Source organism: Moschus berezovskii, chromosome 8 (genome assembly GCF_049115385.1).
Source record: "Moschus berezovskii isolate FMDL1 chromosome 8, NW_MosBer_1.0, whole genome shotgun sequence".
Lineage (NCBI taxonomy): Eukaryota > Metazoa > Chordata > Mammalia > Artiodactyla > Moschidae > Moschus > Moschus berezovskii.
Window position 1 is genome coordinate 99,462,736 of NC_142467.1, and position 27,531 is coordinate 99,490,266.

The following is a 27,531-nucleotide window of genomic DNA, read 5'->3' on the forward strand; positions in this document are numbered from 1 at the left end:
ATCTTCTCTTTATTGTTGATATTTTTAATCCCTCTTCATTAATTTTAATTACCAGAGAGTATTCCACTATACTGTTGTGTGTGTGTTCAGTCATGCAGCCGTGGCCAACTCTTTGAAACACCATGAACTGTAGCCCATCAGGCTCCTGTATCCATGGAATTTTTAAGGCAAGAATATTAGAGTGGGTTGCATTTCCTCCTCCAGGGAATCTTCTTGGCCCAAAGATCGAACCCACGTCTCTGTGTCTCCCACACTGGCAGGCAGATTCTTTTACCACCGAGCCACCTGGGAAACCCCACTATACTGCTGTGCTTAGTCACTCAGCTGTGTCTGACTCTTTGTAACCCTATGGACTGTAGCCCATCAGGCTCCTCTGTCCATGGGGATTCTCCAAGCAAGAATACTGGAGTGGGTTGCCATGCCCTCCTCCAGGGGATCTTCCCAACCAGGAATCAAAACCAAGTCTCCCACATTGCAGGGATATTTTAACACTATATTATTACATCATACTTTATTTCTCTGTTTCCTAACTCATAGGTATTATGGTTAATGCATTTGTCTTACATATGTTTGTGAACACATGCACAATATAAAACAATGCAAGGGGGAACACCATCATATTCAAGATGATTTTGACTCTCAGGAGGAGGGAATAAGATCTAAGGGGGATACAAAACGGATGTCTTTTGTACGTGTATTATGTTCTTATATTATATTTAAGACCTGAAGTTGGGAACAGAATGTCACCATTTTAAAGTTTCAAAGTAGTTTAAGGATTGTTATATTTTTTAAAAGGTATTATACTATCTTCGCTGTTCATGAATTAAATTCTTGGAAATTTTATAGATACAGGTTTGCTAGGAGGATAGCCACTAAGGCTTTGTGTGTCTCTACTTATCCCTTGTGTCTTCACAGCCCAAGAACAGCAATAAAGCAAACAAACTTCTGTGCAGTGGTATTTGAAGAACCAGAAAGGGAAATAAAGGAAAAATTGACCAAATCTCTTCCCCACAACCACCATGGCATTCAAGCAAATGTCAGAAAATTTTATGAGGCATCAGGTTTGAGAAAGGGCACATTTTTGCTTAGGAGAATAAAGACTGGATACGGAGTTCTTTCATTTTTAAAGGAAATAGAAGACCAGCAGATTGAGAACTGGGTGAGCATTGGTACAAACTTGTCAACAAAAAGACAGGTTGTCTGGAATCTCATAGGACACTTCATTTTGATCATTACGTGCTTGAACTCTGCTCATCGTGTCCCTTAGATAAATTTTTAGTAAAGCACTTTTCCTGTTACCAAAAAAAAAAAAAAAAAAATCCCCAAATCATTAACTAAGGGACTTTACCTGACTGGCATGTGTAATGATGCTTGACATGACACTTGGATATTGGAGACAGAAGATTTGTCCTCGGGAAGGGCAGACAGAGCATGTGAGACCATGGACTCCTGGTCAAGAAGGATCACCTCTGAAAGCCAGTTCAGGTGTGCCTTTCCTAGGAAGGCAAGGGCTGTTTCATATAATAAGCTGACGGCTAACCACAGCTACACCCCTGGGGATCAATAACCAAAACTCCTCATTAGACAAATATTTTTGATGCCATTCTGATCCCTGGGCTGTGCAAATTCTTAAAGACCACAGCAGCACAAGAGAGAATTTCATGATGGATAATCCTTGACCTTCTTAGACCAAGTGTATGCCATGTATTCTATCCACCCATTCATATACACCTGCATTTCGCATATAAACATTTTTTTTCTAATTAATTCCAGGCTTCCTTCCTATTGTTGTGGGGGGAGGGCACAGAATTTTATTTTATTTTATTTATTTATTTTTTCATGGAAAGGCATTATATTTTAAATATAGCAATATGAACATGTCAATCCCAAACTCCCAATCTATTCTTTATTAATGTTACATACAAAGGCATCTCTATTTAATTTCTGAAATCAGAAAGCCTGATTCCAATTTTAAGTGTGGAAACCTATTTTCCATATTGGCCAAATAATATATTTATAAACATAGTTAAGATATCAGAGATCAAATTGCCAACATTTGGTGGATTAAAGAGAAAGCAAAGGAATTTCAGAAAAACATCTACTCTGTTTCATTGACTATAATGCAGGAGACACGGGTTTGATCCCTGATCCAGGAAGATTCCACATGTTGTGGAACAACTAAGCCCATGCACTACAACTGCTTAGCCTGTGGAATACAGCTTGGAAGCCACAACAATTGAGCCCAAGTGCTGCAACTACAGAAGCCTGCGTGCCATAGAGCCTGTGCTCTGCAGCAACAGAAGCCACTGCAATGAGAAGCGGAGCACCGCAACTGGAGAGTAGCCCCTGTTCACTGCAATCAGAGAAAAAGCTGACACACATCAGCGAAGACCCAGCACAGCCAAAAATAAACAATTTTTAAAAAATGTGCCCGTCTAAAAATATTCCTAAATGTTGATGTTGCTACTGTGATGGTCACACATGAGGACCACTCTTCTAAAGCATTGAACACTATGGAGCATGGATAATTAACTCATCCACTGCTTTGTACATACCCAGCACACTTCCTGAGCAGGTGGTGACCCAGGTCATCATAGCTCTGTTGGGAGTTCAAATCCATGAGTGAATTAAGCCTCTTCATTGTCAATGGATCCTTAAAAATCTGTTCTTCTAATTTTTATTTTCATTTCTATGTCTTACTATTTGAGTTCTTATCACAAAATCTGTGTTCTAAATTTTCTGATTAACAGTAAAATTACTGTCTCGTATACAGGGTTATCATTACCATCTTTCTAAATTCCATATATATGAGTTAGTATACTGTATTGGTGTTTTTCTTTCTGGCTTACTTCACTCTGTATAATAGGCTCCAGTTTCATCCACCTCATTAGAACTGATGAGGAGGGAGGTAGGAAGGGGATTCAGGAAGGGGAACTCATGTACACCCGGGGCGGATTCATGTCAATGTATGGCAAAACCAACCAATATAATATTGTAAAATAAAAAAAAAAAACAGTAAAATTACTAGAAATCATAATAGTGAAATGGGCTTCCCTGGTAGCTCAGCTGGTAAAGAATCTGTCTGCAATGCAGGAGACTATGGTTCGATTCCTGGGTTGGGAATATACACTGGTTAAGGGATAGGCTACCCACTCAGCATTCTTGGGTTTCCCTTGTCGGTCAGCTGGTAAAGAATTCGCCTGCAGTGCAGGAGACCTGGGTTCGATCCCTGGATTTGATCCCTGGGTTAGGGAGATCCCCTGGAGAAGGGAAAAGCTACCCACTCCGTATTTTGGCCTGGAGAATTCCATGGACTATCCATGGGGTCACAGAGAATCAGACACGACTGAGCAACTTTCATTTCACTTTCGTAATACTGAAATAATCATTATTATATTCTACCACCACCACTAATAACAGAGTTATGGCTACTGCTAGGCAGCTATCTCAGCATCTACTTTTGTTAGCTAATTTCATCCTTTCTATACACCTATAAGTCGGGTACTTTTCTCATGCTCTGCTTTACCATAATTTCACTTAGGTATAAGGTAAGTTTAAGTTATACATACATGGATTCATGGTGCTTTTGTAAGAGGTGGTGAAGGGATTTGAACTCAGGCTTCCAGACTTTAGAGTTGACCTCATGCCACCATGTGATATGACCTCAGAGTAGAAAAGGATTATGTGACTTGAAGAGTTGATCAGATTCCATCACTTACCTTTTGAAAACTTACAATTGAATAAAGTCCCAAATAGTTTTTCCGATTTTCAAGATCTCATTTCTGACCACAAAGACGTTGAGTTATTGAGCTGAAAGCATCCAACAGGATTCACACTCAGGACCTGAGGTCAAGATTAGAATATGTTACCTGCAACTCCAAGCTCTCTGACTATGGTCATAATATTTGTGAGATAAACCACATGACTTTGTTAATGAGACTATCTTTTCCCCCCAATTACTTGAAGATAAAAATATTTTTCTCATGATGTGATAAAGTAGCACATTTTTTTTTTCTTTTCAAAACACAGCAATTGGAGAAGGAGCAACATGCATGGGGTTTTGGGGGGAAACTGAAGGAAAAAATCAACAATTTGTTAGTTTCTAATTTCTTAAAATGAGAAAAACTCAATCTGCCAACACAAACATCCAGAAAGGCTGAGCTTTGTTTTTTTTTCTTTTTCATTATTGTTTTTTAAGGGATACTAAATATAGTTCCCTGCGCTACACAGTAGGGCCTTGTTTATTCTTTTTTTTTTTTTTACAATATTATATTGGTTGGTTTTGCCATACATTGACATGAATTTGCCCCAGGTGTACATGAGTTCCCCCTCCTGAACCCCCCTCTCACCTCCCTCCTCCCTTTATCCTCCCTCTTGGTCATCCCCGCACACCAGCCCCGAGTATCCTGTAACATGCATTGACCCTGAACTGCTGATTCATTTCACATATGACAACATACATGTTTCAATGTCATTCTCTCAAATCATCCCACCCTCACCCTCTCCCACAAAGTCCCAAAGACTGTTCGATACAACTGTGTCTCTTTTGCTGTCTCGTATACAGGGTTATATTTCCATCTTTCTAAATTCCATATATATGTGTTAGTATACTGTATTGGTGCGTTTCTTTCTGTCTTACTTCACTCTGTATAATAGGCTCCAGTTTCATCCACCTCATTAGAACTGATTCAAATGCATTCTTTTTATTGGCTGAGTAATACTCCATTGTGTATATGTACCAAAGCTTTCTTATCCATTCATCTGCAGATGGACATCTAGGTTGCTTCCATGTCCTGGCTATTATAAACAGTGCTGCGATGAACATTGGAGTACATGTGTCTCTTTCAATTCTGGTTTCCTTGGTGTGTATGCCCAGAAGTGCGATTGCTGGATCATATGGCAGTTCTATTTCCAGTTTTTTGAGGAATCTCCACACTGTTCTCCATAGTGGCTGTACTAGTTTGCATTCCCACCAACAGTGTAAGAGGGTTCCCTTCTCTCCACACCCTCTCCAGCATTTATTACATGTAGACTTTTGGATAGCAGCCATTCTGACTGGTGTGAAATGGTATCTCATTGTGGTTTTGATTTGCATTTCTCTGATTATGAGGGATGTTGAGCATTTTTTCATGTGTTTGTTAGCCATCTTTATGTCTTCTTTGGAGAAATGTCTGTTTAGTTCTTTGGCCCATTTTTTGATTGGGTCATTTATTTTTCTGGAATTGAGCTGCAGGAGCTGCTTATATTCATTCTATTTAATGTATACACTAGTTTGCATCTGCTGATTCAAAATTCCCAATCCATCCCTCCCCGCCCTCCATCACCAGGATTCAGATTTGATCTTGCCAGCCCTCTCTTGACATCTCACCGCCTTGCACTGATAGAAGTCAGTTGTCCTGTTGTCAGAAGCCCATTTGATAAGAAACTAAGGGAGTCCTCTGGCCCACAAAGGACTCAATCTTGCCAATAGGACTCAATCTTCCAATAGGACTCAGTCTCACCAATAGGACTCAATCTTCCCGACCCATGTAAGTGAGCTGGTGTTCAGATACTCTTCCAGTCAAGACTTGACAAGAGTATATAGCCCAGGCCCACATTTTGAATGTAGACTCTGAGATGCCTAGAAGTATTTAAGCCAAATACCAGACGAATGCTTCACAATAAACAGTGTGTAATATAAAAACATACATCAATTAAGCAGAAAAAGTAGAGCTAAATTTTAAACTAATTGAATTGAAACATTTTAAATTCCAGTAGAATTAGAACTAGAATTGGAACTATCATTCAAAATAGCAAGAACCATAAATTTCCAAGGCATAAATTCCAAAACCTCAAAAAAGGACTATTAAAAAAACAAACAAAAAACAGTAGCAAGCTCTCAGAGATAAAAATCTTAATTAAAGAAATAGAAATACTATCAGAATTTTGGTATGGAAGACATGCATATGTGTGGGTGAATCACTTCAATAGTGTCCAACTCTTTGCGACACATGGACTGTAGCCAGCCAGTCTCCTCTGCCCATGGCATTCTCCAGGCAAGAAAACTGGAGTGTGTTGCTCTGCCCTCCTCCAGGGAATCTTCCCGACCCAGGATTGAACCCACATTTCTTGCATCTCTTGCATTGGCAGGCTGGTTCTTTACCACTAGCACTGCTTGGGAAGCCCATGGAAGGCATAAATCTTTCTAAATTATATGACTAATCAAAGATTTACAGATATAAAGTCACATATTGCTTTCTCTCATTGAATAAATAAGTGTGTGAATTTTATGGTGAGATAAACCACTTGGGACTCAGAGATGAAAGGAAGAGGTCAACCTCTTCTTGGGAGCAGGAAGGGTCTAGGTCCTTCCTTATACATTCACCTTTCTCCTTTTCTTCTTCCATGAAGTTAGCAAATCCTCAGAGATTGAGAGGCTATGGGCCAATTTGGCTAATTATCTTCTAGATGCATGGAGGTCTCCAAGGTGCATCACTGTAAATAATCAACCTGTGCTTCAGTTAGCCAGCTCCAGTCCAATGGGTTATATATATGTGTGTCTCATTCTCCTGGAGATGTTGTCTGCACTGGGAAGCACATACCTGAGACTGTTTTCCTGCATGTTCTGAGGACAAACTCTCAGCCCTTATCCAACACCAGGTAGGGGAGATATAAGACATCTGCATCCATTAGTCCTGCCCCAGCAGAGACACAGCAGAGCCCAGTGAGTGCCAAGTGCAATGGGAGACAGTGAATGCAGCAGGGATTGGGGGAACCTTCTTTTCTCATCATCAAAGCAGAGGACAGATAGGATAACCAGTAGAAAGACACTAAAATGGATAGATCAGCTCAGAAGCCTATGAAGTTGATGCTGTTGTTACTGGTAGGGATACTAGAACTTTTATTTAAATGTATATTTTCCTCCCATAATTATTCTGTCTTCCGTAGGCATCTTTTTTTTAACTTGAGCAGGTAATAGTTTTCTCTGAAGTACCCTCTGGGCTTCCCCAGTGGCTCAGTGGTAAAGAATCTGCCTGCAAATCTGGAGCCTCAGGAAACGCAAGTTCAACCCCTGGGTTAGGAAGATCCCCTGGAGGAGGGCATGGCAACCCGCTCCAGTATCCTTGCAAGCAGAATTCCATGGACAGAGGATCCTGGCTGTAGTTCATGAGGTCACAAAGAGCTGGACACAACTGAAGCGACAGCCCAGCAAAGTGTCCTTCAAGTGCTTCAAATGATCATGAAGGTGATAGTGATGAAAATTGTGACAATAACCACAATATCACAAAGCTTTATGTAGGAATTCGTGTGCCAGGCTCTGAACTAATGTTTTTATGTGACTTTTTTTCTTTTACCTGCATTATTACCCCCCAAAAGAGAGCAACATGCTTTATTATATTATCACTTTACACTTGAGGATAGGAGCAATTTCTATCTTGCCCTGTGGTAGAGAGGAGGTAAAATCCAGTTTGAATACAGACAGTGAAATTCCATTTTGTTTGTTATTATTCAGTGGCTAAGTCAGGCTGAACTCTTTGAGACCCCAAGGACTGTAGCCCATCAGGCTCCTTTGTCCACGGGGTTTTTCCTGCTAAGAATACTGGAGCAGGTTGCCGTTTTCTTCTCCAGAGGATCTTCCCAACCCAGGGATTGAACCCAGGCCTCTTGCATTGCAGGCAGATTTTTTACTGCTGAGCCACCAGTGAAGCCCAAAACTCCATTTACAAGGCACCAAAACAGACTTCTTTCCTGCCAACCCAAACTGCATTCAGGGAGCTGAATTTAAAAGAAACACAAACTCTCTGTAAGAAAGAATTTATACCTATGGCTGATTCATGTTGAGGTTTGACAGAAAACAGCAAAATTCTGTAAAGCAATTATCCTTCAATAAAAAATAATTAAATGAGAAAAAAAAAAAGAATTGGCTTGAAAAGCTCTTAAACTGGCATGAGAAGCCCACTTAATGTTGAGAACTAATTTGGTCTTAAATTTTTTGATGGTTCATAAGAGGTTGTATCTGATGAGAAATCAACCCTTCACAAACCTTTAGGATTAAAGATATATCAAAGTTAAGAAGTGTTACCTAGCCACTACAAACAAAAAACAGCAATCAGCAATCTCAATTTCAGAACTTTCTCTGAGACTATTATAGTACTGATAGAAAAATATTCTGTAATAAGAAAAGCAAGTTCAGGGTCTTAATTAGAGTTTATTAATTAATCGTTGGTGCATAATATATGAATGCTATCTTCAGGATCAGTGATAGTGTGATTTTATGCTTCAAAATTTTGTAAAGCAATTATCATTCAATTAAAAATAAATTTTAAAAAAAAGAAAAAATGTATAGCCAGTAGGAATTTTCTGTATGACTCAGGGAACTCAAACCGGGGCTCTGTGACAACCTAGAGGGGTGGGAGGTGGAAGGGAGGCTCAAGAGGGAGGGGACATATGTATACCTATGGCTCATCCATGTTGATGTATGGCAGAAACCAGCACAATATTATAATTATCCTTCAATTAAAAATGAATAAATTAAGGAAAAAGAGATATTAAAAATACACTTATAGAAATATGAAGTCCACTAAGAGCAAATATTTATATTTGAATTATATGTGAAGAGACTTTGACCACAACACACACACTCGAGTGAACACATAATTCCATGGAAGATGGATGTCATAAAACCAAATAAATATGAAAAATCTCTAGAAATTAATTTAAAAAATAGAAAAGCCATCTGATTAGGAATTTTTTTAGAATTTATACCCCAGAGAGTGGTTTTAGCTGTTTAGGACTACATTACAAATCAAGAGAGTTTCTTGTACAGCATTTGGATAAGATACAGTATATTTGAGTGTTTTTTAGTATCCTTTAATTAGAATGACCTTTCTAAGAGAGAAAAAAACTTTTACTATAGATTTTTCCTTCAAAACTAAGGGGACACATATTACATCACGTTCATGGATTTATTATGTGAAAAAAGTCCTTACTTCTCTTGCATTCTTTGGCCCTATGCCTCTAAAATAGGTAAGTAAAGAAGCAAATGATATTTGGGGCCTCATTAAAGATGTGCTCACAACTGAGAAATATTGCTAAAGATGCTAGGCCATGTGGTCATCAAGTGTGAATATTTTATTTGTTAATTGCTTAAATCCAAAGAATGGACACTTCTCTGGGAGCCTCTACAATTTTTTTGTTTATTCAACACTCTTCTTTTCATAAGGTGCCCCATCTACATGGAAAAAAAGAATTTAACAGGTGTCTCTGAATTCCTTCTCTTGGGCCTCTCAGATGATCCAGATCTGCAGCCCCTCCTCTTGGGACTCTTCCTGTCCATGTACCTGGTCACTGTTCTTGGGAACCTGCTCATCATCCTGGCTGTCATCTCTGATTCCCACCTCCACACCCCTATGTACTTCTTCCTCTCCAATTTGTCCTTGACTGATGTCAGTTTCAGCTCCACCACCATCCCCAAGATGCTAGGGAACCTCCAGACACACAGCAAATCCATCACCTATGCAGACTGCCTAACTCAACTGACCTTTTTTTCTCTTTATGCATGTTTGGAGAGTCTCCTTCTGACAGTGATGGCCTATGACCGGTTGGTGGCCATCTGTCACCCTCTACACTACCTGGTCATCATGAACCCCCGCTTCTGTGGCTTGTTGATCCTGGTGTCATTTTCCATCAGCCTTTTGACCTCCCTGCTGCACTACTTGATGGTGTCACAGCTTACCTTCTGTGCAAAAGTGGAAATTCCTCATTTCTTTTGTGATCCTCCTCTACTCTTCAACCTTTCCTATTCTGACACCTTCATCAATAACATATTAATCTATTTCATTGGTGCCATTTTGGGGGGAATTCCACTCTCCGGGATCCTTTACTCCTATACTCGAATTATTTCCTCCATTCTAAGAGTCTCATCTTCAGGTTGGAAGTACAAAGCCTTCTCCACCTGTGGTTCTCATCTGTCAGTTGTTTGTTTGTTTTATGGAACTGGCCTTGGGGTGTACCTCAGCTCAGCTGTCTCATCATCCCATAGGAAGGGTGCAGTGGCCTCAGTAATGTACACTGTGGTCAGTCCTATGCTGAACCCCTTCATCTACAGCCTAAGGAACCAGGACATAAAGAGTGCCCTCTGGAAGATTATTATCAGAAGAACCTAATTTCAATACGTGTGTCATATGTGCCTATATGTATATATGTTCCTAAGACTGGTAAGGCTATGGTTTTTCCAGTGGTCATGTATGGATGTGAGAGTTGGACTGTGAAGAAAGCTGATCGCCAAAGAATTGATGCTTTTGAACTGTGATGTTGGAGAAGACTCTTGAAAGTCCCTTGGACTGCAAGGAGATCCAACCAGTCCATTCTGGAGGAGATCAGTCCTGGGTGTTCATTGGAAGGACTGACGTTGAAGCTGAAACTCCAATACTTTGGCCACCTCATGCGATGAGTTGACTCACTGGAAAAGACTCTGATGCTGGGAGGGATTGGGGGCAGGAGGAGAAGGGGATGACAGAGAATGAGATGGCTGGATGGCATTACCAACTCAATGGACATGAGTTTGAGTGAACTCCGGGAGTTGGTGATGGACAGGGAGGCCTGGCGTGCTGTGATTCATGGGGTCGCAAAGAGTCGGACACGACTGAGCGACTGAACTGAACTGAACTGAAGACTGGTAAAGGCAGTAACAACAAATATGTGCAACAAGTGATTCTAAATATTCTGTCTCACACCATATATGTACCTATCTGGCTGTCTGTTTATACATTTTTCCTATTAAAATAGCTCTAATGGAATTGGAACATTATTTAATCACCCAATCTGAGTCATAACCATTCCAAGATTTTGCATACCACATCACTACACCTTTTCATTTCCTCGTGTATTGCACAGAGCTCTTGGTCCCTGGCAGTCTTGTTTCTATAGTTACAAAATAAATGCTGCTCTTTGTTGTTGTTGTTCCGCATCTCAGTCATGTCCGACTCTTGCAACTCCATGAACCGTAGCATATCAGGCTTCTCTGCACTCCACTATCTCCTGGACTTTGCTCAAATTCATGTGCATTGATTTGGTGATGCTATCTAACCATATCATCCTCTGCCACCTACTTTTCCTGCCCTCAATCTTTACCATCATCAGGGTATTTTCCAATTAGTTAGCTCTTTGCATCAGGTGGCCAAAGTATTGAAGCTTCAGCTTCAGCATCAGTTTTTCCAATGAATATTCAGAGTTGATTTCCTTTAGAATTGACTGGTTTAATCTCCTTGCAGCCCAAGGGATTCTCAAGAGTCTGCTCCAGCACCACAATTCAAAAGCATCAATTCTTTGGTGCTCAGCCTTCATGGTCCAACTCTCACATCTGTACATGACTACTAGAAAAACCATAGTTTTGACGATTTTTACCTTTGTCAGCAAAGTGATGTCTCTGCTTTTTGATAGGCTATCTATGTTTGTCATAGCTTTCCTTCCAAGGAAGGAAACACAGCTCTATTTTTTGTTATATATTGATTCTATACTTTTTCTTTTATTATTCCTTATTTGTCATATGTATCTATATTCTACCATAATGATCAACACATCCAATATATTATTGCTCATTAATAATCTTTTTGTGAAAATAGGATGGGTATTTCATTTCCAAATCGGAGAAATTTGAAATTGAAATAGGGCACTATGAATACTGAGTTTACAAAAGCAGTTATCAATTGGGACTTTCCTAGGAAAACTGGGGTATATGCTTCCCAAGGAGTAGAGAGGAGACTACCTACCAGAGCAAAATTGATTCCAAAATTTTCTGATAAATCTCCTTTTCATTCCATCTAACTTCTCCCCAATCATATCACTTAGTGAGACAGAAAGTTACAAAAAACTTAATGATTCACAGCTAAAGTAGTCAAATTCACTCCTGGGCATACACACTGAGGAAATCAGAATTTAAAGAGACACATGTACTCCAATATTCATCACAGCACTGTTTATAATAGCCAGGACATGGAAGCAACCTAGACGTCCATCTGCAGACAAATGGATAAGAAAGATTTGGTACATATACACAATGGAGTATTACTCAGCCATTAAAAAGAATGCATTTGAATCAGTTCTAATGAGGTGGATAAAACTAGAGCCTATTATACAGAGTGAAGTAAGCCAGAAAGAAAAACACCAGTACAGTATACTAACGCATATATCTTGCCTGGAGAATCCCAGGGACAGGGAGCCTGGTGGGCTTCCGTCTATGGGGTCACACAGAGTCGGACACGACTGAAGTGACTTAGCAGCAGCAGGAGCAACGCATATATATGGAATCTAGAAAGATGGTAACGATAACCCTGTATACGAGACAGCAAAAGAGACACAGATGTATAGAACAGTCTTTTGGACTCTGTGGGAGAGGGTGGGATGATTTGGGAGAATGGCATTGAAACATGTATATTATCTTATGTAAAATGAATTGCCAGTCCAGGTTTGATGCATGATACAGGATGCTCGGGGCTGGTGCACTGGGATGAACCAGAGGGATGGGATGGGGAGGGAGGTGGAAGGGGGGTTCAAGACGGGGAACATATGTACACCCGGGGCAGATTCATGTCAATGTATGGCAAAACCAATACAATATTGTAAAGTAATTAGCCTCCAATTAAATAAATTTAAAAGAATAAATAAAGAGAATGATGGTTGCAAGAGGCTTTGGGATCAGGAAAGGGGGAGTTAGTATTTAATGGGCACAGAGTGTCCATTAGGAGAAGATGAAATAGTTCTGGAGATGGATGGTGGTGATGGTTGCTAAACAATGTGAATGTAATTAATGCTGCTGAACTGTACACTTAAAAATAGTTAGGGAGGTAAATGTTACGTTATGTTTTTTTTTTCTTACCACAACAAAAAAAAAAATCTCCTGTCAGAAATGAGAAATGAATTGCTCCAAATCTGGGTGTTAGCCTTCAGGAATCAACTCCTAGAGGTATCTGCCTCAGCTTCAGAGAGCCCACATCTGATGACTGTATAATGTGGGGTTATAAGCATTTGGCTCCTTTCCCCCAACTGCAGCCAAATCTAAGGGATCATCTTTAGAGCACCCTGGTGGTTTTCATAGAACTTTGCGGGTCTTCAGCTTGGCTTGACTTTTCCACTGCCCTTTCATGCTACAGAGAGTTTGCCAAACCACAGAGTCTAGGGAACAGTTCTCACAAGATTGTCCTCGTTTCAGACACCAACACAAGTGCAGTGGTTCCCAGAGTGACTCTCACTTTGGGCATCTTGGCTTCAAATTCAAAAAAATAAAATAACAAAAAAACATAAATCTCCAAGACAGAAAGCCCAAAACTTGAGACCAGGACTATAGAAAGAAAAATATGACAATGCCAGAGACAGAAAACTTAACCATGAACATAGAAATACTATCACATTCTTGGAAGAGAAGACCAAAATCTCTCTAGATTTCTTGATTAATTCAGTGAATTTTCAGACATTAAATCATGTATTGCTTCCCCTAATTGAAAAAAAATGTGTCTGAATTTTATGATGAGAAAATAAACTGGAAGGCAGAGGTGAGGAGTACAAGTCAGCCTCTTCCAGGCTCTACTGGATCCTTCCTAATATATTCACTTTTCTCCTTTTCCTCCTCCATTAAATTAGCAAACCCTCAGGGATTGAGAGACCATGGACCAGTCTGGCTAATTATCTGCTCCATGCATGAAGTTCTCCAGGCTGCGTCACTGTAAATAATCAGGCTGTGCTTCCCAGACCTTCAGTTAGCCAGCTCCAGTCCAATGGGATCCATACCTGTGTGTCTCATCCTCCCAGAGTTGTTGTCTGCACCAGGAGGCCCACACCTGAGTCTGTCTTACTGCCTGTTCTTAGGACAAACCTCAGCCTTCATCCAATAGCAGGTACGGGACAGGCAGCCAATCTGCAACACTCAGTCCTGGTCCAGCGGAGACAGCCCAGCCCAGAGAGTGCCAAGTGCAGTGGGAGACACTGAGTGCAGGAGGGATGAGGGAGACTTGTATGCACACCGTCAAGGCAGTGGGACGGTTATGACAGTCAGTGGGAGGCCACCAAAATGCAACGGGCAGCTCAAAGCCTATGGGGTTTATGCTACTGTTAGTGGTGGGGATCCTAGAACACTTATTCAAGTTTTTGTTTTCCTTCCACACTGGTTCTATCTTCCTTGGGCATCTTTTCTACCTGATTAGGAAACGGGTCTTTTTAAAGTGTCCCCTAAGTTCTCTAGATGATCTTGAAGGTGATAGTGAAGAAATGATGACAATAACCACAGTATTACAAAGACTTGTGTAGGAATTCAGGTGCCAGAGGCTGGAGTAATTTATTTTTATTTTTTTTAATTTAATTGGAGGCTAATTACTTTACATTATTGTATTGGTTTTACCATACATTGACATGAATCTGCCTTGGGTGTACATGTGTTCCCCATCTTGAACCCCCCTCCCACCTCCCTCCCCATCCCATCCCTCTGGGTCATCCCAGTGCACCAGCCCCGAGCATCCTGCATCATGCATTGAACCTGGACTGGCGATTCGTTTCACATGTGATAATATACATGTTTCAATGCCATTCTCCCAAATCATCCCACCCTCACCCTCTCCCACAGAGTCCAAAAGACTGTTCTACACATCTGTGTCTCTTTTGGAGTAATTTTTAAATGTAGTTTGTTATTTTATTTGCATTGAAAGTGTGAATGTTTTAGTAACTAATTCATGTCCAACTCTTTAGGACCCCATGAACTGTAGTCCGCCAGGCTCCCCTGTCAGTGGAATTGTCCAGGCAAGAATACTGGAGTGAGTTGCCATTCCCTTCTCCAGGGGATCTTCCCAATGCAGGGATCAAACCTGTGTTGCCTGCATTACTGGCAGATTCTTTACCGTCTGAGCCAGGGAAACTGCAAGAATACTGGAGTGGGTAGCCATTCTGTTTTCCAGAGGCTCTTTCAAACCCAGGGAATGAACTCAGGTCTCCTCTATTGCAGACAGATTCTTTATTCTTTGAGCCAACAAAGAAGCCCTTTATCTGCATTCCCATTCCCCAAAAGACAGCAATATGCATTATCATCATTTTCCACCTGAGGATAGGGATTTAATTTTAATGGAATTTTGATCAGGCTCTGTGGTAGAGAGGAGGATAAAGTCAGATCCTAATGCAGACAGTGACACTCCATTTTACAAGGCACCTTGACAGTATTGTCACTTGTGACACTCCGTTTACAAGACACCTCGACAATATTCTTTCCTGCCAATCCAGCCAACATTTAAAGGGCTGAATTTAGGAGAAACACAAACTCTCTGTAAGGAAGAACTGGCATGAAAAGTTGGCATAAGGAGGCCAACTTGGTGTTTGAGACTTGATTAGGTCTTAAATTTTTTGATTGTTCATAAGAGGTGGGATTTGATGAAAAATCAAGCCTTCATATATATTCTGGAGTAGATGGATATTAAAGAAGTTTTACCTGGCCACGACAAACAAATACAGCAAAATGTAAACTCAACCTCCAATCTTTTTCTGAAAGTATTTAATACCGATTGAAAAAAATTTCTGTGTGTCTCTGGAAACATGTTATATAGGCCTTCCATCCATATTTTATTCATTTTTTTTTCTGACACTGAGTTTCACAGGCTGTTTGTATATTTTGGGGATTAATTTTTTGTCCGTAGCTTCATGTGCAAATATTTTTTCCTATTTTGAGGTTCATCTTTTCATCTCATTTATGGTTATCTTTCCTGTGCAAAAGCTTTTAATTTTAATTGGGTATCATTTTTGTTGTTTTTGTGTTATCATTTTATTTTCATTACCCTAGGAGGTGGGTCAAAAAAGATCTTACTGTGATTTATGTCAAGGAATGTTTTTCCTCTAATACTTTATTTGTGAATTGATTAAATTCAGTTTGGACACTTATCTAGGTGCCTCTACCATTGTTTTGTGTATTCAACACTTTGTACTTTTTTTGAAAGGTGTCCCATCAACATGAAGCCACAGAATCTAACAGGTGTCTCAGAATTCCTCCTCCTGGGCCTCTCAGATGATCCAGACCTGCAGCCCCTCCTCTTGGGACTCTTCCTGTCCATGTACCTGGTCACTGTTCTTGGGAACTTGCTCATCATCCTGGCTGTCATCTCTGATTCACACCTCCACACCCCTATGTACTTCTTCCTCTCCAATTTGTCCTTGACTGATGTCAGTTTCAGCTCCACCACCATCCCCAAGATGCTAGGGAACCTCCAGACACACAGCAAATCCATCACCTATGCAGGCTGCCTAACTCAACTGACCTTTTTTTCTCTTTTTGCATTTTTGGAGAGTCTCCTTCTGACAGTGATGGCTTATGATCGGTTGATGGCCATCTGTCACCCTCTACACTACCTGGTCATCATGAACCCCCGCTTCTGTGGCTTGTTGGTCCTGGTGTCATTTTCCATCAGCCTTTTGACCTCCCTGCTGCACTACTTGATGGTGTCACAGCTTACCTTCTGTGCAGAAGTGGAAATTCCTCATTTCTTTTGTGATCCTCCTCTACTCTTCAACCTTTCCTATTCTGACACCTTCATCAATAACATATTAATCTATTTCATTGGTGCCATCTTGGGTGGAGTCCCACTCTCCGGGATCATTTACTCTTATACTCAAATTATATCCTCCATTCTGAGAGTCTCCTCATCAGATGGGAAGTGCAAAGCCTTCTCCACCTGTGGTTCTCATCTGTCAGTTGTTTGCTTATTTTATGGAACTGGCCTTGGGGTGTATCTCAGCTCCACTATCTCATCTTCCCACAGGAAGAGTGCAGTGGTCTCGGTGATATACACTGTGGTCACGCCTATGCTGAACCCTTTCATCTACAGTCTAAGGAACAAGGACATCAGGAATGCCCTGTGGAGAATTATCATCAGAAAAGCCTAGTTTAAATACTTGTGTAATTTTTTTGTTGTTGCTTGTTAAGACTGTAAAAGACAGTAAAATCAAATATGTGCAACAAGTAACTGTGAATCTGCAGTTCCATAGCATATATGTAGCAATCTGGCTTTCTGGTTACACATTTTTTTTCCTCTTAAATTAGCTCTATGAAACTGGGACTTTATTTGGAAGTCATAACCCTTCCAAGATTTTGCACACCACCTCATTGTACACTTCTAAATTTCCTTATGTATTACCCAAAGCCCTTGGTCACAGGCAGTCTTAATTCTATCACCTCCAAATAAACACAAATCTATTTCTTGTCATATACTGAATCTATGGGCTTTCCTGCTGGGCTTTCCTATGGGCTTTTACTGTTAGTAAAAAACCCTCCTGCAGTACAGGAGATGAGAGTTCAATCCCTGGGTTGGGAAGATCCCATGGAGAAGGAAATGGCAACTCACCCCAGTATTCTTGTCTGGGAAATCTCATGGACAGAAGAGCCTGGCAGGCTACAGTCCCTGAGGTCCCAAAACATCTTAGTGACTAAACAACAGCTGATTCTATGTTTTCCTATTATTATTCCCTATTTGGTATGTGTATTTAAACCCTACCTTAATGACAAAGACACCTAATATATTTTTGCTCCTTAATGTATTTTGGCAAATAGGATGGGTATTTAATTTCATTTCCAAACCAAAGTATTCTGATATTAAAATAGGACAGTATGAATACTAAGTCTGAATAAGAAGTTGTTAACTGGGACTTTACTAGGAAAACTGGGATGTGTGCTTCCTGAGGGGTAGATATAGAGTACCCACCAAAGTAAAGTCAATTTCCAATTTTGATAATTCTCCTTCCCATTCCATCTAACTTCTCCCCAGTTATATTACATAAGTGAAGTTGCTCAGTTGTGTGCGATTCTTCACAATCCCATGGACTGTAGCCTACCAGGCTCCTCCGTCTGTCGAATTTTCCAGGCAAGAGTACTGGAGTGGGTTGTCATTTCCTTCTCCAGTGGATCTGCCCAACCCGGGGACTGAACTCAGGTCTCCCTCATTTCAGGCAGATGCTCTACCCTCTGAGCCACAAGGGAAGCCCAATCATATTATATAATCAGACATAAAGAACAGAAGTTGAGTGATTTCACTCATATGAAGTACCTAAAGTAGTCAAATTCCTATAGACAAAGAAGAGAATGATGGTTGCCAGAGGCTTTGGGAGGAGGAAAGGGGAGTTAGTGTTTAATGGGCACAGAGTTTCAGTTGGGGAAGACAAAATAGTTCTGGAGATCAATGGTGGTTATGGTTGCAAAACAATATGAATATACTTAATGCCACTTAACTGTACACTTAAAAATAGTTAACAGTGTAAAAATTATCTTAGGTTGTTTTACCACATACACACACACAATCAGTCAGAAATGAGAGATGCTTTCCCCAAATGTTGGGTGTTACTCAGCCCTCAAGATTCATGTAGAGGTATGGCAAAACCATCACAATATTGTAAAGTAATTATGCTCCAATTAAAATAAAGAAACTTTTTAAAAAAGAATCAACTTCTAGAGGGATTTCCCTCAGCTACAGAGAGCCCCAGGCAACCCACATCCGAAGACTGTATGATATGAGTATGTAAGCATTTGATTCCTTTTCCCCCAGCTGCAGCCAACTCTAAGGGATCATATTTAGAGCACCCTGGTGGTTTTCATACACCTCTGAGGGGCTTCAACTTGGCTTTACTTTTTCCACTGCCCTTTCATACTGAAGAGAACTTGCCACACCACAAAATCGAGAGAACCATCCTCACAAGACTGCCCTCATATCAGATACAACCACAAGTGCGTTGGTTCCTAGGGTTCCATGTCCAATTTGTGCTGAATGTGCTCAGTGCTCAATCGTATCCAACACTTAGCAACCCCATGGACTGTAGCCCACCGGGCTCCTCTGTCCATGGAATTTTCCAGGCAAGAATACTAGAGCTGGTTGCCATTTCCTATCCCAGAGGATCTGCACAGCCCAGAGATAGAACCCTCATTTCTTGTGTCTCCTGTAGGGCAGGTGGGTTCTTTACCACTGTGACCCTTGGGAAGTCCCATGTCCAATGTAATTGAATATTCTTATTATCTGATAGACAGAAAAATAGATAAATATACACAGTTTGGAGAAGGCAATGGCACCCCACTCCAGTACTCTTGATGGAAAATCCCATGGACGGAGGAGCCTGGTAGGCTGCAGTCCATGGAATCGTGAAGAGTCGGAAACGACTGAGTGACTTCACTTTCACTTTTCCCTTTCATGCATTGGAGAAGGAAATGGCAACCCACTCCAGTATTCTTGCCTGGAGAATCCCAGGGATGGGGGAGCCTGGTGGGCTGCCGTCCATAGGGTCACACAGAGACGGACACGACTGAAGCGACTTAGCAGCAGCAGCATGCACAGCTTAATTGAGAAAACTGCATATGTCTAGTTTTCTGTCTCTCATTTAATGAAGACTTAATCTCTGAGTTCCTCATACATAGACTATGAGCCAGGAGTACTACAAGGATAAGATGTAGAAGGTCACAACAGACCGCATCTCACGTGTCCTGCTTTAAAACTAAAAGGACACTGTCTTAATGAACACCAAGAGTTCAAACACAAAGGTTTTAAAGAAAAATATACTTAGAGAGAGATGTGACCTCTTTATTGAGTAGAAATAAGCAATGCAGGACATGCCAGAGACCCGGGTTCGATTCCTGTGTCGGGGAGATCCCCTGGGGGAGAGCACGACAACCCACTCCAGTATTCTTGCCTGGAGAATCCCATGGACAGAGAAGCCTTGTGGGCTACAGTCCAAAGGTCATAAAGAGTCAGACATGACTAAGGGGTGAACACTGAGATGTTTGTAGAACTCCAGTACTGGAAAGGCTGTGGCTTATTCTAACAGTGATGGAAGGAGTCTATGGGTGTAAGAGAAACAAGAGATATTTCTGACTGTATGGCTAGGAACAGCAAGGTGGGATCTGCAAAAGTACCCACAACAGGGCAAGTTTTTCATGTTCTAGTTCTTCTCTGGGGAATTTTTCTTGAAAAGATGATGTTTTGGATCCAAGGCTGAAACACAGAGAAATATCTCCATAGTTTTATTTTTTTTAGAGTCAACTGTACAGAGGGAGAATGAGGCTGGTTAAGTGGGTAGCTTCAAAGATGCTTTCAAAGATCCCCACCACCTCTGTTCATGCCCTTGCACATACGTGTCTCCTTGGACTGAACACAGTGACTTGTTTCCAGTAAACTGAATTTGGAAAACTATTGGCCTGTCGCTTCCACCATTAATGTGTAAAATAGCTCAACTTTCATCTTGTCAGTCCTCTCCAGTCTACTTGCCACCTTGCTCTGATGGAAGTCAGTTGCCAAGTCTTAAGAGGTAAGAAACTAAGAGAATCCTCTAGTCCCCAAAGCACTCAGTACTACGAACAGACATGGAAGTGAGCTTGGAATCAAATATTCTTCTAGTCAAGCCTTGATAAGACTATAGCACTGGCCCCCATTTTGTATATAGATTCTCTGATGCCCCTTGAAGTGTTTAAGCAAACTAGCAAGTTGCTAGACAAATATGTTAAAATAAACAGTTATGTAATGTAACAACATATATCAAATGAAGAGAAAACTTAAGAGTTAGAATTTTAAATTAATTCTGTCCTTGGAATTTTCCAGGTAAGAATACTGGAGTGGGTTTCCACTTCCTTCTCCAGGGAATCTTCCTGAACCGGGGATCAAACCCAGGTCTTCTGCATTGCAGGCAGATTCTTTACTGTCTGAGCTACCAGGGAAGCCCTTAAATTAATAGAATTTAGGATTTAAAATTCCAAGTGTATTAGAACTAGAATTTGGACTGTCATTCAAAATTCCAAAAATCATAAATCTCCAAGGTAGAAAATCCAAAACTCCAGACAAGGACTATAGAAAAAAAAAAAAAAAAACACCAAAACATGACAATGCCAGAGACAGAAATCTTAACCATGAAAATAGAAATGCTATCAGAATCTTGGAAGGGAAGACCTAAATCTCTCTAAATTTCATGACTAATTCAGTGGACTTAAAGACATAAAATCACGTATTGCTTCCCCTAATTGAAAAAAAAAATGTGTCTGAATTTTATGATGAGAAAATAAACTGGAAGGCAGAGGTGAGGAGCAGAAGTCAGCCTCCTCCAGGCTCTACTGGATCCTTCCCAGTACATTCATTTTTCTCCTTTTCCTCCTCCATTAAATTAGCAAACCCTCAGGGATTGATAAACCATGAACCAGTTTGGCTCATTTGCTACGTGTATGAAGTTCTCCAGGCTGCGTCACTGTACATAATCAGGCTGTGCTTCCCAGACCTTCAGTTAGCCAGCTCCAGTCCAATGGGATCAATACCCGTGTGTCTCATCCCCCCCAGAGTTGTTGTCTGCACCAGAGGCCCACACCTGAGTCTGTCTTGCTGCCTGTTCTGAGGACAAAGCCTCAGCCCTCATCCAACAGCAGGTGGGGGCGGGCAGCCAATCTACATCCCTCAGTCCTGCCCCAGCAGAGACACAGCCCAGCCCAGAGAGCTCCAAGTGCAGTAGGAGACACTGAGTGCAGGAGGCATTGGAGGAGCCTTGTTTGCTCACCATCAAGGCAGTGGGACGGTTGGAATAGTCAGTGGGAGGCCACTAAAATGCACAGATTCAACTCAAAGCCTATGAGGTTTATGTTATTGTTAGTGGTGGGGATCCCAGAACACCTATTTAAGTTTTTGCTTTCCTTCCACACTGGTTCTATCTTCCTTGAGCATCGTTTCTACCTGATTAGGAAATAGGTCCCTCTAAAGTGTCCCCTAAGTTCTCCAGATGATCTTGAAGGTGATGGTGATGAAATGATGACAATAACCACAGTATTACAAAGACCTGTGTAGGAATTCAAACACCAGAGGCTGAAGTGATTTTTTAATGTACTTTGTTATTTTATTTGCATTGAAAGTGTGAATGTGAAAGTTTTATGTAGTGTCCGACTCTTTTCAACCCTGGACTGCAGTCAGCCAGGCTACTCTGTCAGTGGAATTCCCCAAGCAAGAATACTGGAGTGGGTTGCCATTCCCTTCTCCAGGGAATCTTTCTGACCCAGGAACCAAACCTTAGTCTCCCACATTGCAGGCAGATTCTTTACTCTTTGAGCCAATAGGGAAGCCATTTATCTGACTTACCACCCCCCACAAAAAAAAAGAGAAACATTCATTATCATTTTACTCCTGAGAGTGGAAGTTTTAATGCAATTTTGATCAGGCCCTGTGGTAGAGAAGGGGATAAAGTCAGATTTGAACACCAACAGTGAAACTCCATTTATAAGGCACCTTGACAGTATTCTGTCCTGCCAATCCAACCGACACTCAGGGAGCTGAATTTAGGAGAAATAGAAGCTCACTATAAAGAAGAATTGGCTTGAAAAGCTCTTAAGTTGGCATAAGGGGGCCAAAGTAGTGTTTAGGACCTGATTAGGTCTTAAATTTTTTGACTGTTTGTAAAAGATAGGATCTGATGAGAAATCAACCCTTCAAAAATACTTAGGATTAGAGGCATATTTAAGAAGTTTTACCTACCCACTACAAACAAACACAGCAAAACGTAAACTCACCCTCCAACCTTTCTCTGAGAGTGTATGACATGGATTAAGAAAACATTCTCTATGTCTTTGGCGGGAGGCTTCCCCAATGGCTCATGGTAAAGAATCTGCCTGCAGTACAGTAGACCCAGGTTCGATCCCTGGGTCGGGAAGATCCCCTGAAGAAGGGAATGGCAACCCACTCCAGTATTTTTGCCTGGAGAATTTCAGGGACAGAGGAGCCTGGCAGGCTACAGTCCATGAGGTCACAAAGAGTTGGACACGACTGAGCAACTAACACACTTTAGATAAATGTCTGCATAGGTCTTCCACCCATTTTTTAATTGAGTTTCTTATTTTTTCTGATATTAAGTTTCATAAGCTGTATATTTTGGAGATTAATACCTTGTCCATTACTTCATTTGCAAATATTTTCTCCCATTCTGAGGTTTGTCTTTTCATCTCATTTATGGTTGTCTTTGCTGTGCAAAATCTTTTAATTTTAATTAGGTCCCATTTTTATGTTTGCTTTTATTTTCATTATCCTAGGAGGTAGGTCCAAAAAGATCTTGCTGTGCTTTATGTCAAGGAGTGTTCTTCCAATGTTTTCCTCTAAGAACTTTAAACTGTCCAATCTTATATTTAGGTCTTTCATCTATTTTGAGTTTATTTTTGTGTATGGTGTTAGGGAGTGGTAGGAATGTAGACTGATACAGCCACTATGGAGAACAGTATTGAGGTTCCTTTAAAAATTAAAAATAGAGCTACCATATGATCCAGCAATCACAGTGCTGGGCATACACTGAGAAAGCCGTAAATCAAAAAGACACACGCACCCCAATGTTCATTGCAGAACTATTCACAACAACCAAGAAACACAAGCAACCTAAACATCCATCAACAGATGAATGGATAAAGATGTGGTACATATATGCAATGGAATATTACTCAGCCATAAAAAGGAATGACATTGGGTCATTTGTAGAGACATGGATGGACCTAGAGACAGTCATACAGAGTGAAGTGAGTCAGAAAGAGAAAAACAAATATCTAGAAAAAAGAATCTAGAAAAATAGTACAGATGAACCTATTTGCAGGGCAGGAATAGAGACACAGACATGGAGAATAGACTTGTGGTCATGGAGCAGGAGAAGGATGGGATAAATTGGGAGACTAAAATTGACATTTGTGTACTGCATGAAACAGAGCTAATGGGAAGCTACTGTATAGTGCAGAGAGCTCAGCTGGGTGCTCTGTGGTGACCTAGGTGCGTGGGATGGGGAAGCGCGAGTGAGGTCCACGAGGGAGGGGATATGTGTTTACACATACGTGATTCACTTTGTTGTACTACAGAAACTAACACAACATTGTAAGGCAACTATACTCCAATTTTTTAAAATTTGGAAATATGAAAAACAAGTTCAGATATATATTAAAATTTAATTGTTAATCATTGGTGCATTGTATATTAATGCTATCTTCAAGATAAGCAATGCCAAATGGCTTTGTTCTTTCAACAAAAACATATTCATCAAAATGTGAAGTTCACCAAGACCAAGTGTTTATCAGTTACATCTGAAGAAACTGACCAAACCACCCACATATTTGAGTGAGTTCCTATCTCCATGAAAGATGCATCTCATAAAAGCAAAAAATGATGAAAAATGCTTAAAGTTAACTAGCAAACAGGAATGCTATCTGACTGTGAACATTTGATTTTAACTTAGAATCCAGTGAGTAAGATTTCATCTCTTTAGGACTACATTGCAAGTCAATGAACTTTCTTGTATTGCATTTAGATAAGATACAGTATATTTGAGTGCTTTTCAGTGTCCTCTAAATATAATTTTTTAAATCAGAAGAATATTTTTTCATTTTTATTTTCCCATTAAAACTAGGGAGCAGATATATTATTGTGTTCATAGAATTGTTATCTCAAAATATCCTTACCTCGCTAACATTCTTTGACCCCAAGCCTTCAAAATCAGTACTAAAGAAACTAATGATGCCATACACTGACATGAATTCATGTCAATGTATGGCAAAACCAACCAATATAATATTGTAAAATAATTAGCCTCCAATAAAAATAATTTTTTTAAAAAAATAAAAAAATAAATAGAATTATAAAAAAAGAAAAAAGAAACTAATGATGACTTCCCTGGAGGTTCAGTGTTAAAAGAATCTGCCTGCCAATGCAGGAGATGTGGGTTCTATCTCTGGGTCAGTAAGATTCCTAGAAGAAGGAATTGGCAAGCCACTCCAGCATTCTTGCCTGTGAAATCCCATGGACAGAGGAGCCTGGCAGGCTACAGTCCATGGAATCGCAAAAGAGTTGAACATGACTTAGAAACTAAATAACAACACCTAGGAGTTCTTTAAATATTTGGTATGTTTGCAGCAAAATGGATGGACCTAGAGAGTATCATACTGAGTAAAATAAGTCAGAGAAAGAGAGATATCATATGACATCCCTTGTATGGGGGATCTAAAAAGAAATGATACAAATGAACTTACTTACAAAATAGAAAGAGACACAGACTTAGAAAACAAATTTATGGCTGCCCAGGGTCAGCGTAGGAAGTGTAGGGAAGGGATAGTTAGGGAATTTCGGAAAGTCATGTACACACAACCATATTCAAAATGGATAATCAACAAGGACCTATTGTAGAGCACATGGAACTCTACTCAATGTTATGTGGCAGCCTGGATGGGAGGGGAGAATGGATACATGTGTGTGTATGGCTGAGTCCCTTCGCTGTTCACCTGAAACTACCACAACATTGTTAATCGGGTATACCCCAATACAAAATAAAAGGTTTAAAGTTTGAAAAAAAAAATCCTGGGTATGAGACCATGATTTTTTTATTAGGTTGTGGTAGGCAGAATATTTCCCTTGCTAAAGATTTCTTGCGCTAATCCCCAGGACTGATGAGTATGTCACAGTACGTGGGAACAGGAACTTGGCAGATGTACTTAAACTAAAAATCTTGCGATGGAGAGATGACACTGTGAAATCCAGGTGGGTCCATTGAATCACATGAGTCCTTCAGAGCAGAGAGGCTTTCCTGGCCACAACCAGAGGGAGATGGACCACAGAAGTAGAGTCAGAGGGGTGTGCCCTTGCTGCTTTGAAGAAGGAGCATCCAGAAGCTGGAAACAAACTCCTCCTTGGAAACTTGAGAAGAAACCAGCACTACTGACAATCTGCTTCTAGCCCAGTCATACCCATGCCAGACTTCTAGCCTGTAGAACTATAACACATTTCCCTTGTTTTTGAAGTCCCTAAGCGGTTGGTCGGAGAAGGCAATGGCACCGCACTCCAGTACTCTTGCCTGGAAAATCCCATGGACGGAGGAGCCTGGTAGGCTGCAATCCATGGGGTCGCTAAGAGTCGGACACGACTGAGCGACTTCACTTTCACTTTTCTCTTTCATGCATTGGAGAAGGAAATGGCAACCCACTCCAGTGTTCTTGCCTGGAGAATCCCAGGGAAGGCGGAGCCTGGTGGGCTTCTGTCTGTGGTGTCGCACAGAGTCGGACACGACTGAAGTGACTTAGCAGCAGCAGCAGCATGTGGTTGGTAATGAGTTGAGGCAGCAGTAGAAAACTAGTAACCAACATGTTACCAAGGGGTTCTGTCCCTCCGTGACTTTGCTTTCATTTCCTACAGTGTCTTTTGATTAAACAGAAGCTCTGGATTGAAAAAAAAGAAGAAAAGGAAACTGGTGAATACTCTGGGCATCAAAAAAGACGTCCTCATAATTGAGAAATATTGCTGAAGGTGCTGGAGTGTGTGGTCTTCAAGAGTGAAAACTATTTGTGAATTATTAAATACAAAGTTTGGACACTTATCTGGGTGCCTCCATAATTGTTTATTCAACACTCTCTCCTTTTTTCTAAAGATACCTCATCAACATGAAACCTCAGAATCTAACAGGTGTCCCAGAATTCCTCCTCTTAGGCCTCTTAGATGATCCAGACCTGCAGCCCCTCCTCTCTGGGCTCTTCCTGTCCATATACCTGGTCACCGTGTTTGGGAACCTGCTCATCATTCTGGCTGTCATCTCTGACCCCCACCTCCACACCCTCATGTATTCCTTCCTTTCCAGTTTGTCCTTGGCTGACATCAGTTTCAGCACCACCACTGTCTGCAAGATGTTAGTGAATCTCCAGACACACAGCAAATCCATCCCCTATGCAGGGTGTCTAGCTCAGGTGACCTTTTTCTCTCTTTTTGCATGTTTAGAGAGTCTCCTTCAGATGGTAATTTCCTATGACAGGTAGGTGGCCATTTGTCACCCCCAACACTACCTGGTCATCATGAACTCCTGCCCCTGTGGCTTATTGGTCCTGGTGTCATTTTCCATCAGCCTTTTGACCTCCCTGCTGCAGTACTTGATGATGTCACAGCTTACCTTCTGTGCAGATAGTGAAATATCTCATGTCTTCTGTGACCTTTCTCAACTTCTCAACCTTTCCTGTACTGACACCTCCATCAGTATCATATTAATCTATTTCATTAGTACCATCATTGGTGGGATTCCACTCTCAGGGGTCCTTTACTCTTATACTCGAATTATATCCTCCATTACAAGAATCTCCTCATCAAGTGGGAAGTACGAAGCCTTCTCCACCTGTGGTTCTCACCTGGCAGTTATTTATTTTATGAAACAGGCACGGGTGTATACCTCAGCTCAGCTCTCTCATCTTCCCCCAGGAAGGGTGCAGTGGCCTTGGTGATGTACACTGTGGTCACCCCAGTGCTGAACCCCTTTATCTATAGCCCGAGGAACAAGGACATTAAGCATGCCCTCTGGAGGATCATGAGCAGAATAGTCTAATCTCAGTGCTAATGTCATATTTTTTTGTTGGTTTTTGGTCTTTTTTGGTTCATGAGACTGGAAAGGGCAGGAAAATCAAATATGTGCTGCAGGAAACAAGATGCTGTGGTTATGTCACATATATGTATCTATCTAGCTCTTGGCTTTCTCTTTACACAATTTGTCCTCTTGGAATAGCTTTAACAGAATTGGGAAATTATT

The 27,531-nt window shown here is 40.8% G+C and overlaps 2 protein-coding genes and 1 pseudogene across 2 annotated transcripts; all 3 read left to right on the forward strand.

The window, feature by feature from the left end:
• The first annotated feature begins 1,836 nt into the window (after positions 1–1,836).
• Positions 1,837–10,145, forward strand: LOC129558422 (olfactory receptor 7E178-like). Its single transcript, XM_055429573.2, has 2 exons — positions 1,837–1,847; positions 9,203–10,145. Exons 1-2 carry the CDS (start codon positions 1,840–1,842, stop codon positions 10,143–10,145), a joined length of 951 nt encoding a protein of 316 aa, XP_055285548.2. The 5' UTR covers positions 1,837–1,839.
• Positions 10,146–15,960: 5,815 nt separating this feature from the next.
• On the forward strand, positions 15,961–16,890 carry LOC129558499 (olfactory receptor 7E24-like). The gene has a single exon (XM_055429686.2). The coding sequence runs from the start codon at positions 15,961–15,963 to the stop codon at positions 16,888–16,890; it is 930 nt and encodes a 309-aa protein (XP_055285661.2).
• Positions 16,891–26,340: 9,450 nt separating this feature from the next.
• On the forward strand, positions 26,341–27,330 carry LOC129559007 (olfactory receptor 7E24-like; annotated as a pseudogene).
• The last annotated feature ends 201 nt before the right edge of the window (positions 27,331–27,531 follow it).

Excerpts from the sequence above, each read along its gene's own strand:
- LOC129558499 (XM_055429686.2), top strand. The coding sequence starts at position 15,961 with ATGAAGCCACAGAATCTAACAGGTGTCTCAGAATTCCTCCTCCTGGGC.